This window comes from Corella eumyota, chromosome 1 (assembly GCF_963082875.1).
Source record: "Corella eumyota chromosome 1, kaCorEumy4.1, whole genome shotgun sequence".
In the NCBI taxonomy this organism is placed as follows: Eukaryota; Metazoa; Chordata; class Ascidiacea; order Phlebobranchia; family Corellidae; genus Corella; species Corella eumyota.
In genome coordinates, this window is record NC_137490.1 from 2,086,558 (window position 1) to 2,098,911 (window position 12,354).

A 12,354-nucleotide genomic window follows, 5' to 3' on the forward strand; every position below is an offset into this window, starting at 1 on the left:
AAACAACTTTTCTATAAAATAAATAGTTAAAGTGGTAAAGTATAAAAAAGTATTTTAACAGTATTATTGTGTTTAAATATTAGAAATGCTATTTCTACCTCATATCTTGGTCATTATTGTTTGCTGTTTTTTTATCTTTCCATCTCATATTATCATTCCCAAAGTCAAGAATTGGCAATTTCGTAAATTTAGCATACAACGTTATACACCATTTTGAAAGTCCGCCTTTTATTAACTTAACTCGATGACAAAGGCATATAGCTAAAATAAGAATAAGAAACCCCAAAAGAGAAATAAATACAATTCTCAATGTTTTAGCGGTTTGATAGTCATGTACACATATAGGTGCGGGATTAATGATTAAATATATCGATGTTATCACAATCAAAATGAAAATGAATGCTATAATGCTAGCAACCCAAGGCACTTTGAAACCGTTTTGATTTTGTTTGCTCTTCGGTTCACTTGGTTCTTTAAGGATGTCTAAAACAAGCAATGATATTCGTTTGCTAAAAAACTTTACATCTTAAACTAAAAAACTTGAAAATACAGCGATTTAAAGGGTAATAAAACTAATATTATTTTTAACTATTTTAAAAGTTTAAAAATGGCCAAACTTGTACAAAAAAGGCAAAGCTTATAATAATCTTACTTAGAATTTGGTTGATAAGAAACGTTTTTCCTGCACCCCAACGAGCAAAGATTCCAATGGTTAATGGTGTACTAGCACAATGTATTTGTTCAGCTATGGCTTTGGCATAAACAGTAGTTCCTAGATGGTCAATTCCCGTTGCATTGTCGTTTAGCGTACCTTACAAAAAAAATTACAGTTTAATTTTTTTACTTTTTTATAAAGGTATAATTAGAGTAAGAGAATTAATTTAGGTAAGATTAATTTAATATTAACAGGTAGAAAAATAAATCTTACTTTTTAAACTCTTATTTTTTTCTGTTTGGTTGTCTTTTTTTTTATCTGTAGAAGTATTATTTTTGTTTTTATCTGTTTTGTTGTCTTTTGTTGAATTAGTTTCCTTATTGCGGGTTGGGGTTTCACTTTCATTTTCTCGACTGTCTTTGGGGACTAAAGGGGTACAATCTGATGATTTTAGGTAAGATTAATTTAATATTAACAGGTAGAAAAATAAATCTTACTTTTTAAACTCTTATTTTTTTCTGTTTGGTTGTCTTTTTTTTTATCTGTAGAAGTATTATTTTTGTTTTTATCTGTTTTGTTGTCTTTTATTGAATTAGTTTCCTTATTGAGGGTTGGGGTTTCACTTTCATTTTCTCGACTGTCTTTGGGGACTAAAGGGGTACAATCTGATGATTTTAGGTAAGATTAATTTAATATTAACAGGTAGAAAAATAAATCTTACTTTTTAAACTCTTATTTTTTTCTGTTTGGTTGTCTTTTTTTTTATCTGTAGAAGTATTATTTTTGTTTTTATCTGTTTTGTTGTCTTCTATTAAATTAGTTTCCTTATTGAGGGTTGGGGTTTCACTTTCATTTTCTTGACTGTCTTTGGGGACTAAAAGGGTACAATCTGATGATTTTCTTTTATCTTTATTTCCCATATAGCCAGTGACTGCTTCTGCTTATATCGTTATATAATTCGTTTCAAGAAAAATAAGATTAAGTAAGTTACTCTTATTAAAATCTGTTTGTTACCATAAGCTTTTTGATACAGTGCATAAAAAAAAGCAATTTCTTTAAGCAACAATACGTTTTGTAACTTATAAAAGACCAAAGATATACTTAACATTCTGTCATTAGTATTTTAATTATTAACCAAGCAAACAATTCGAACAAACAATAAAAATGTATGCTTGTATTAGCATCATGCTTATCTATTCAATGCCAATCCTATTTAATGCCAAACAATTATATTTATTATATTGGGGTTACAAAGTCCATTGTATTTTGGTGCGCTAAAAGGCGGGATAAATCTTTTTGTATAGGTTTAATTAATCTTTAATTACAACCAGAAATTGAAAATGTTAAATTCTTTTGCGGTATAATCAAGCTTTAAATGTTTCTAATGTCGTCTGGTCGCTATTCATTTTTTTATACTATAGTCTCACTATTTTACACTGTAGTTAAATTCCCTCATTTTAATTTTTATAACTTGCAATTGTTACATGCCCATGATGACTTATTCACACCACAAACAAAAAATTTGTTTATTCTGATAGCCTTTAAATAGCCTTGCCTACATGTATATTGTCTACAACATTACATGTAAACAACATAAGACTATTTTTTAGTTTATATGTGGTCTGATTAATTATAAAAAATCTAAGGAACTGAAAACCCACATCATGTTGTTTTACGCATAATATTTTTTTAATATTTATGAGACAAATGTATACATATTAAAGACTATAGCAAAACTTATATTCCATTTTTCATATTTTTAGTACGTTTTTTTATCAATAATATTATTAAACTTAAACTTCACCAACTGTTAACTTAGCTAGCCGCTAATTTTATTTTTATTAATATTTATATTTGAATGCACTAACATACTAAATCTTATAAAGCACAAATAACACTATTTACCATCGCAATGTTACGCCTATAACGACAACAGACAATTTATGTAAATGTTTTTTTTAGTTGCGTTCGTAAGAAATTAAATAAAACAAGCAAACAATTGGAAACAGGTAATTTACATTAGCTTTTAACTTTTACCTGTCGTTTCCAAAGCAGCGTTTTGGTAGCTGAAATCGACCATTTCGTCTGAAAAAATAATAATCCATTTTTGATTAAATAAGATATATTATATTGAGCTTGTTGTTTGTAACAGTTTGCTTATAAAACGTCAGCAACCTTAAATTACATTAACTATCATTAAGTGTTACTTAGCAACGCGCAAATACCTTCGGAGCTCATGATTCGTGGTATATTCTACTTTAAACGTGATATGGATTGCACTGGTATTATTGTAAATAACCTAATTTTAATAATTTTTTTTGTAAATATGGTAAACCTATTAACTAACCACTTGCAAAAAACAAATCTTAAGCTAATTGTAAAATAAAAGTTCTTTTTTATTTTTTACTAAAATACTAATAGAAATAAAACGACATGATGATAACATCAATATCGAGTTAAAAATATATCATTAAACTAGTACCAAAAAATGTTTATTTATATAGTTTTACTTTTATTTACAGTCATATATATCTTAATTAATTACAATAAAAATATATTATAGTTAATCAAATAGAATTTCTTAAAATTAAAAGTTTTTTTTTTAAATGTTACACGGGATGGATAATAAAGGCATTTAAATATATAATTGCATTAATCAAATATTAGTCAATTATTTTAGTTTCCAGCTACCTAAGGTAACTATACTTCAGCGTTAATCTGATATAAGTTATGCGCAAAAGAATAAACGTTTTTGTAGTCAATAAAAACAACAAAATGTAATGTCAAAATTCTCTTAAGTGTGTGCCTACAGTACTTGCTCCTATATAGGTCCAAAAATCAATAGTCTAATTGTCCGATTATTTTATTTAATAATACTTTGAACTAAAAAAGTCATCTCAGAATTGGGTCGGAATACCAAATGTTGTTTTATGGCCGTGGAGCCAACCTTTCCACACTAACGATAAACAGCAGTTGATTAGAGTAATTATAAATAATTATTTTACTCTAAATGTTTTTCAAGTAATAAAATTTGAAAATTATCAAAAAAAATTTCACCGCACCGATCTAAACAATAACCAAAACCTTAACTAACAAATGTGTTATTCGATACATAATTAATCACTTTAATCGATAATTTAAACATAGCATTTATCGTAACGTGTCATTTTTTCAATTCACTTTTCTGGTTGTTGTTTTTAAATAATAAAATTTTGTATCGCAGTATAAAGTATAATACTTGCAAACTTAATTTTAGCATAGTGTGTAAGGCTATTAAAAAAATAACAAACTTTCTTACAATTTATTTTAAGTTTAAACGTGCAGTGTTGCATTTTACATTAAGTTTTAAATATTAACTGTACAAGTAAATCCAATGCTGAGAGCATTTATTTTATTGCTCTTAGCCACCGAACTTTGTTCAAGTAACTTATTATTCCAAGCAAATTAGATAGCGATAATTTGCAAATGAATAAACATTTTTGTGGTCAATAAAAACAACAAAATGTGGTGTTAAACTCTCTTAAGTGTTAAGCTAACAATACTTGCTCCTACCTAGTCTAAAAATCAATTAACAGCAAAGTCTAAAATCAACAAATTCGAAACTAAAAGGATATTTAAGAATAGGGCAATACTATCAGACCAATGTTATTTAAACTTTAAAAAAAAAACTCAAGTTAACAAATTTTTTCTTACGTTCGGGCTTTAAATTCATGCTTTCTTAACACAAACTAAAACTTGCAAAAAATAGTGTATTAAAAATATATGTATACTAGCGATTAAACCTAATTTAAATACTTTTTTAGAAATATGCTATTTGAAAATATATTAAAAATATGAAAAACGTTTAAATGTACTTTTATATAAGCAACAAGGTAAATTTTGTTTTGCATTCTAGTTGTTTTCAAATTACGAAACAGAATACCAAACAAAAGTATAACATATTTTGCAAAAGCTTTTCCGACGTCATATTTAAAATATTGAAACAATTTAATAATTGCATGCGAACGTGCAATGCTGCAATTAGCAAACGGCCTAATTTTTAATTGTACCAGTAGGCCTAAGTCCAATGACTGGAAAAATTTATTTTTATTGTTCGAAGTTGTTAAATGGACTTATTCTACTTCCATGTTATCTTAAATAAACTTGACAACGATAATTAGCAGATGAATAAACATTTTGTTATCGAGGAGAACAATAAAATGTGATTTAAAAACTCCCTTGAATGTTGTGCTAACAATTTTTACTCCTATTAAGTCCAAAAGTTGAAACCAAGTCCAAAAACCAAGAGTCTAAAAACAAATTAATATATGCAGTTAAATTATTGGCAATAAAAGTGATCATTTTTAAAACTGCAAAAAACAAGTCAAATTTGGGTCCAAATAACGGATTAAAAAGCGAGTGTTAAAAAATAATACCAATAATGCTAACAATTTTTGGTTTAATTTGCAACGGTATGCGTTTTATTTATTTTTTTGCAACGGAATACGTTTTCGTTTTAAATATTTTATAATGTGAAAAAAGACATTTGTTGCTAAGCAACTTTAATTTTTTTTAACTTTCGTTTATTTTTTTGCCATGGTTTAATTTATACTTATTTTTAAACATTTATATAATTATAAAACAAGTGCATTTTTTTGTTTTTTTTCCATATCTAGGTTTTTTTTTAGATAGGTTTTATATTTTTTATTGGGGAAAAATGTGCTGTTGTGACGTGCTTTGAGCTATCCGTAAACGCCGGGCTCAAGGGCGAATAGTGTGACGTTGGTGCGGCTTGAACCCGAAACCTTTTGGCTCGTAGTCCGACGCCATGACCGGTTCACCACACTACCGGACAACAAGTGCATTTTTAACTTGAAAAGTTTACAAACTGTGCGTCGCGACGCCCTCTGGCGGGTTAGTTTTAATATTTAAGAATGTCGTAAGATGACACGAGCCAAGGATTCGGTTATGCAACATTTATCCTGCACCCCAACAAGCAAAAGTTATATAAGTTAATGGCGTATTTGCAGAACGTGTTTGTTCAGCTATAGCTTCTGCTTAAACAAAAATTTAGGTTTTAATTTGGTCAATTCTTGCTGCATTGTCGTTTAAAATACAATCTAAAAAAATCTTTAAATGTCACCAATATAAAGTTAATAAATTTTAATTTAAAATATACAACTAATAATTTTACTTTTAAATTTTTGAGTTTTTCAAAAAAATGCCATTTTTGAGCTATTTTTATTACACTTAATATTTTAATTAATAAACCTAGAAATTAAATTATTTTAGACGTTGTGTAAATATCAAATTATTCATGATTTTATGTTAAGTATTTACAAATAATAATTGCATGAGTCTTACTAAGAATCTGGTTAGTAAAAAAAACATTTTTCCTGCACCCCAATTTGCAAAGATTTCAAGGTTAGGGAAATATTGACCTTACGTATTTGTTTAGCAGTGCCATTTGTATAAACAGTGGTTACTGGATGGTTGGTTGCATTATCCTTCAACATACCACCTTAAAATTCCAATTTCTTATTAATTTTAGCGTAAAAACTGTTCGGAGAAAAATCAAAATTAAGAAAAAACGATCGTAACGCCAAAATTATTTAAATAATTTGACTTTCTTTAATTTGACCTTTTTTATTAACAACGTTTTTTGAAACGATTGTTTTGTTGTCGCGAAACCCGATATTTTATTCACAGGTCAAATGTTTATGAACGTATAACTAACTGGTGAAGTAAACGGTGTTTTTTAAACTACTCAATCTAAAAAACTAAGTTCAAAAACATTTGTTAATTTTTTATTGGTTTAAATGTTTGATTTTATTTAACAACACATTTAATTAAGCCAAGTTAGGTTAATAGCAACCATATACATACAAAACACCGTAGTGTTGATGCTATTCTTTAATTAAATTCAAAATAGCGTAACAATAAATTTTTGTTTAAAATAATATCATGTCTAGCTTTTCTTTGTACATTATACTAAATATTTAGACGACGCTGAGAACATAAAATATGCCAAGGTGAAATTAAAACCCAAACTGTAATTTAGCGCTAGTACAAAGTTTGCTCAATTAGATTCAACACCAATATTTAATCAAAGTTAAAAAAATTTATATAGCTTAGAATAAGCAAATAAGATTGTTGCAATAACTTTGGAAAAATAACTTTACTGTTACCTTTGCATACAATGCAGCCTGAAGACCCAGACATTTTACAAGGCAGAAAAAGTAAGTTTCTGCGTTGTTTAATTCTAAGGAGTAAAGTTTACATTTCGACTTATACAATATTTTTGTTATTTTTCAGTTTTATTTTCGATTATAATAACGCTAAATTTTAAAACTTTTTACCTTTTTTAGGTCGTGTTTTAAACGACAATGCAATAGGAGTTGACCACCTAGGAACTTCTGTTTATGCCGAAGCCATAGCTGAACAAATACGTAGAGCAAATACACCTCTAACCTTTGGAATTTTTGCTCGATGGGGGGCAGGAAAAACGTTTCTTATCAACCAAATTCAAAGTAAAAATTTTGCAAATGCTCTCTTTTACAATTTAGGATGGACACATAATATAAAACAATATATGTATATATATTTTTTGTTTATATCTTTATCCTCGATGTGGGAAGGTCGAATGCGCAACTGAACCATATAGTAACATCAGTTACTCCGACCCAGTCTTGGGCTGCCTGTGGTAGTTTGGGATATTATAGATTATAATTGCCGGGTAATTATGCTGCTGATTAAGTGCTGGCTCAGCAGAGGTTTGTACCGTTTATAGCAACTTACTTAGAGGCACTACAGAATGAGAGCAATGAAGATTAAACCCACGACCTCATGTATGGTGTAGCAAGTGTTTTTTACCACTACACCACGCTGCCGATGTATGACCAAGATCATGCTTCTTGCTGAAATAAAAGTTAAATTTTTATTTTAGAAAAACTGCAAGAACAAAACAAAAACAAACGCAATAAAGGCGGAAAATGCTCTACTCTACTGTTTTTCCTTGTAAAATTTCTTATCCTACTGGTGGCAATATTAGCTGGGTTTTTTATTTTTTACCCTACATATTTTAATATTGCAGACAACTATAAAGTTAAAAAGAGTGTAGTCATTGTTTGTAATATACTAGTTTTAATTCTAGCTACGTACCTTTTTCACCCGATTAAATTGATAAAAAATGGGTTTTCGAATTTACGGATTCTTTTTTATGCTCGTTTTACTAAATTGCCAATAATTCAACTTGAACAAAACATGTCCGACATCGAAACACGCAAACATAAAAAGAAGACGCTTCATTATTATCCTGAGATCAAGTAATTTTTAATAAGTCTAACTATTAAAGGTTACGCAGACATTTTTATCGAGCTTTAATATTTATTTATATGTTAATAATGATTTAAGGTACATTTTTGTTAACTTCAACGCTTGGAAATATGCTGGAAGTGATAACTTGTGGGCTGCAATTGTACTTGCACTTGTTAAAGCTGTGGAAAAAGAATTTAGTTCGATAACAGTTCGGCTGTTCAGAGCAAGCAATTTAGAAAAATTCAACATAACTAAAGACTGCTACCAAGTATAATTATAAACCCTAAAAATCTAAAAATTAGCGTTCAATGTCATTTTAAAGCTCTAGGTGCTGCTTACATTTTTTAAATGTTTAAAGAAGCATACTAATATACAAATTTTGTTTTAGAATGAAAAAAGAACAGTTATAGGTGCTGGAAAATGCAATTATAGGTGCTGGAAAAAATTTTTGGGTGATATTTATAAATTTCCGAAAAAATGTTGCTGTTTTTCAGACTTATACTTAGTAGTACTTTTTGTAATTTTGATTGTCCCATCCATATTTATGACCAAAGATGAGGTAAGTAACCGTTAAGATATTTAAAAAAAGTGTTATTTTATTATTCTTGTTATTATTTACTATAATATTTTAACAGGTATTTGAAATGGATTCCATTTATTTTGGCTCCATTTCGTGGTCATTTCCCTATGGTTTTCTATATATCGTTGGGTGTTTTATTTATAACTTATACAACTCTCCAACCAACCGCTTGACTTCGCTACTAAATGGTGTAGAAAGTAAAATGGCACACGAGTTGGGTTTTATGCACAAAGTTAAAAAAGAGGTTACTGTTACAAATAAGTACTGACTTTAAAGTTGTTAACTACAGTTAATAAATGTTTAAAATTGTTTGAATTTACTCTATAACTGCTAAATTTATTAATACTTAATTTTGAATATGTAGGTTGAATATATCACTGATCTTGTTCACACAGTGAAGTTTGTTTACAACATCAAATACAAAGTTATTATTACAATAGATGATCTCGACCGTATTCCGTTACCTAGAGTAAATTTTATTTTGTGACTTCAAAAAAAATTGAATATTTAGATTTTGTTTTGTGTTATGCTTGTTTAATTTAAACGTTTAGCAGTGTTTTTTTAACCTTATACTGCTTTTAAAGATTCGTCTTGTTTTGGAAGCTGTGAATATTTTGCTGAGCGATCGTTCTTCTCCGTTTGTTTGTTTACTCGCGGTAGATTCTAGAATTGCTGAACATAGTTTAGAACCACCTGACCAAGATAATGAACAAGTACCAAAATTGAGCGGACACGAATTCTTAAAGAAAATTATTAATATTCCATTTTGCTTGCCACAGGTTTAGTAGTCTCGTTAATTAAAATTTTTTATTATTTTTTTTTATATTTTATGTAGTTGTCAAACAATTGTTACTTTGTTATAAATATTTGCTCGCTTTGTTAAAATTTTATTTTAAAAGTTACTTTTATTAAACACTTTAATACTAGATAACGTCATCTAATAAAAAGGAATACGTTGCTGGACTTATTAACGAAGCGGGTCCCAGAGGTTAGTTAATGAATACATTTAATTTTGACTGTAAATCAAAATATATGTTACAAAAGAGGGGCGCGCTAAAAACTATAGAAAATAACAAAAGGAAAAGAAACGAATGGAAAAAATAAAACGAATACAATAGAAACGAATTTTAAAAAAGCGGGTTTTGTTTAATAAATAATTTAGAAAAAACACGCGAAAATATTTCTTTCCTACGAATAAAAACAATTATTAAATGTGTTTTTTTAGAGATACCCGAGTCCAAAAATAATAAACAAACAAGCGAAGAACTAGATCGTGGAATACGCATAACATCAGCCGATGATTTTTTGTCACTTTGTTGGTAAATTAACACATTTAAGATAAATATACAATATATTAAACTAAAACCTCTTGACTTTTTATTAAAAGATAGTTTAAACAGTTACCAATGTTTTTAAACTTTATCTAAAAGCTTAACGAAAATCTTTGTTACCCAGAATATTATAAAATCTTATTATTTTTTATTCGGTAGGACAATTTTGTGCACAAATAACATATATATAACGAACCTTGAAACAAACCCAAGAAATATTAAACAAATTTTCAACGTGATTACTCTAACAGCTTTAATTGCCAAATGCTGTCAGGATAAGGTGAGTTATATTATACAAGTTTTTACAGTAACAAATCTTATATTTAAATCATTATGTATGCATATTTTTAATACTCTTTTACCCAGTTATTTCAACATCTATTTTATTAACTGTAACAGTTAACTGCAAAAAACTGGACAATTAAATTTTGTTATTATTAGATTAGAACGCCACATTTAAAATTTTGTATTCCTTTTAAACCGACTACCGTATTACAGTCCCAACAAAAATTGGTCAGCGTCAGTTTTTTATTTTGAAAGCATATAAACTGTTTATATATTTATTTTGTTAACATGGTTTTTGTTTTAAGTTACCAAGTTTTTGTCATTACAGTAGGCCTAAAACCGTTTTTAAAGCAAATATGTTCGTAGTTACAACTTTAAATTTTTCTTTGCTTTTTATAAAAGTAATTGCATGCAAGCAATTTCGACAACAAAAAGTTAATTTTAAATTAACATTAGCAACATTTTTTACGGTTGTTTTTTAAATGTAATTTACAGTCTGCTGATTCTAAAGCTACAAGTTCTAAATCAAGAAAGAAAAGGAGTAGTAAGTTGTTAATGCTTAATGCTTGACATTAAAATACCTAACAACGTACTTGAATAAGAGTTTAGTTAAAATTCACATATATCGATATGTTTTAATACTGGTTTTCTAAGACAAATTACCTTAAAATAACTTTTGAAAACCCATTTTTAACAATTGTTTTACAATAAAAATAGATCCTGCAGGTGAAAAAAGTGCGGAAAAAATTGTCCAATGGGTTATTTTAACTGATCAATGACCTTACCGTACCAGTTACATGCTTCAAACAATTAAAGATAGAGATGAAATAAAAAATACAGAAGCACTGAGCCGTATATATCACAAGTAAGTTGTGTCTATAAAGTGAGATTCACTAAAAAGAGATTTAGAAATCACTAAATAGCAAAACTAAACTTATACAATTGTGATTTGTTACATATAGATATGTTCGGACTCAGATTGGCTCGGAACCAGAAGAAATTTCAAATTCGGATGGCGATTTAGGTAAATTTGAAGAATTTTTGGAATCTCAAACTTTAACCAAGGGTGACGTAAAGTCTCTAGTCAGATACACAATTAATCTGAAACAAAGATCAACCTTATAGTTGCCCAGGGTTGTCGAAAAAACAACAAAAAAATAGAGTAGTAAAAATATTTATATTTTCAAAATGACGACGGTTTGAACATACTTTATATCTTTGGTAATTGCTATAAATATTAAACCTATATCGCTCGTTGTACAGCACATCTAACAAACCGTATTAATGAGTTAAACTACTTAAATTTTAGAATAATTAAAATAAAGTCACAATTGTTGCCTATTTGATATCGTCCATAAAAAAGCTTTTGTTACAAATGCGCTTTTTATGTTTTTTTTTTTATTTTTTTTTAATAGCTTAGTTTTTGTATAACCCTGAAGTCAAGTTTGTGAGTCTTTGCTGGCCTGTGATTCTCAATAATATTTATCTAACAGTAACTCTACCATGTCTCTTTTTTATACATTATCTAAATTATCATTAAAAATTTGTTTTAACCGAACTTTACCAATTGTATGCTTTGTATTATTTAGTAGGCTGTAGTTGTGCTTTAGAAACCCATGCTATTACTATAATTATGTATTTAATGGTTAAAAATGAAAATGTAATCAACGAAGTATACCTAAATGTTTAAATAAAAGTTAAAAATCGGTATTATCTTTGCATTTTGTCGAAATCAAATTCGGTTACAAGCAATTTTTTTTTTTTACTGGTCAAAATCAAAGCAGTTGTTAACTTTAATAACAAACTGTAGAACACAATATACTTACATTTAAAAAAGAGATTAAGCAGTTTCTTTTGCAGGGTTAGCTGTAGCTGTAAGCAGCATCAATAGTAAATGAATAAATACTACCTTTCACAGACTTTCAAAGTTATTTGGTTCCAAAATCTAAAAAAATAAAACAAAAACCTGCTTGGGTTAATCTGTATCTCACAGTCCTTAATAAGTGCAACGTTTACACAACTTTTAAATGTAACACACATATAAAAAATTTAGTATGTCATATAATTATGCTTATGTTATATCCTTAAAAATCAATAGCAAAATTTAAAAAACAACACTTTTATAACAGTTAAGCTTTTAGTTAAATTTACAAATTACAACATCTAAAAATCTTCATTTTTACACAAAATTATGAACTTAATTAGCC

The 12,354-nt window shown here is 28.0% G+C and overlaps 1 protein-coding gene across 1 annotated transcript; it reads left to right on the forward strand.

Annotated features, from left to right (window-relative positions):
- Nucleotides 1-6,700: 6,700 nt before the first annotated feature.
- Nucleotides 6,701-11,776, forward strand: LOC145762318 (kinase D-interacting substrate of 220 kDa B-like). The gene is made up of 14 exons (XM_082574642.1): nt 6,701-6,873; nt 7,003-7,164; nt 7,581-7,959; nt 8,048-8,219; nt 8,340-8,510; nt 8,587-8,775; nt 8,896-9,000; nt 9,116-9,310; nt 9,459-9,519; nt 9,757-9,850; nt 10,022-10,142; nt 10,643-10,691; nt 10,865-11,012; nt 11,110-11,776. The coding sequence occupies exons 1-13, from the start codon at nt 6,834-6,836 to the stop codon at nt 10,924-10,926; spliced, it is 1,800 nt and encodes a 599-aa protein (XP_082430768.1). The 5' UTR covers nt 6,701-6,833; the 3' UTR covers nt 10,927-11,012; nt 11,110-11,776.
- The last annotated feature ends 578 nt before the right edge of the window (nt 11,777-12,354 follow it).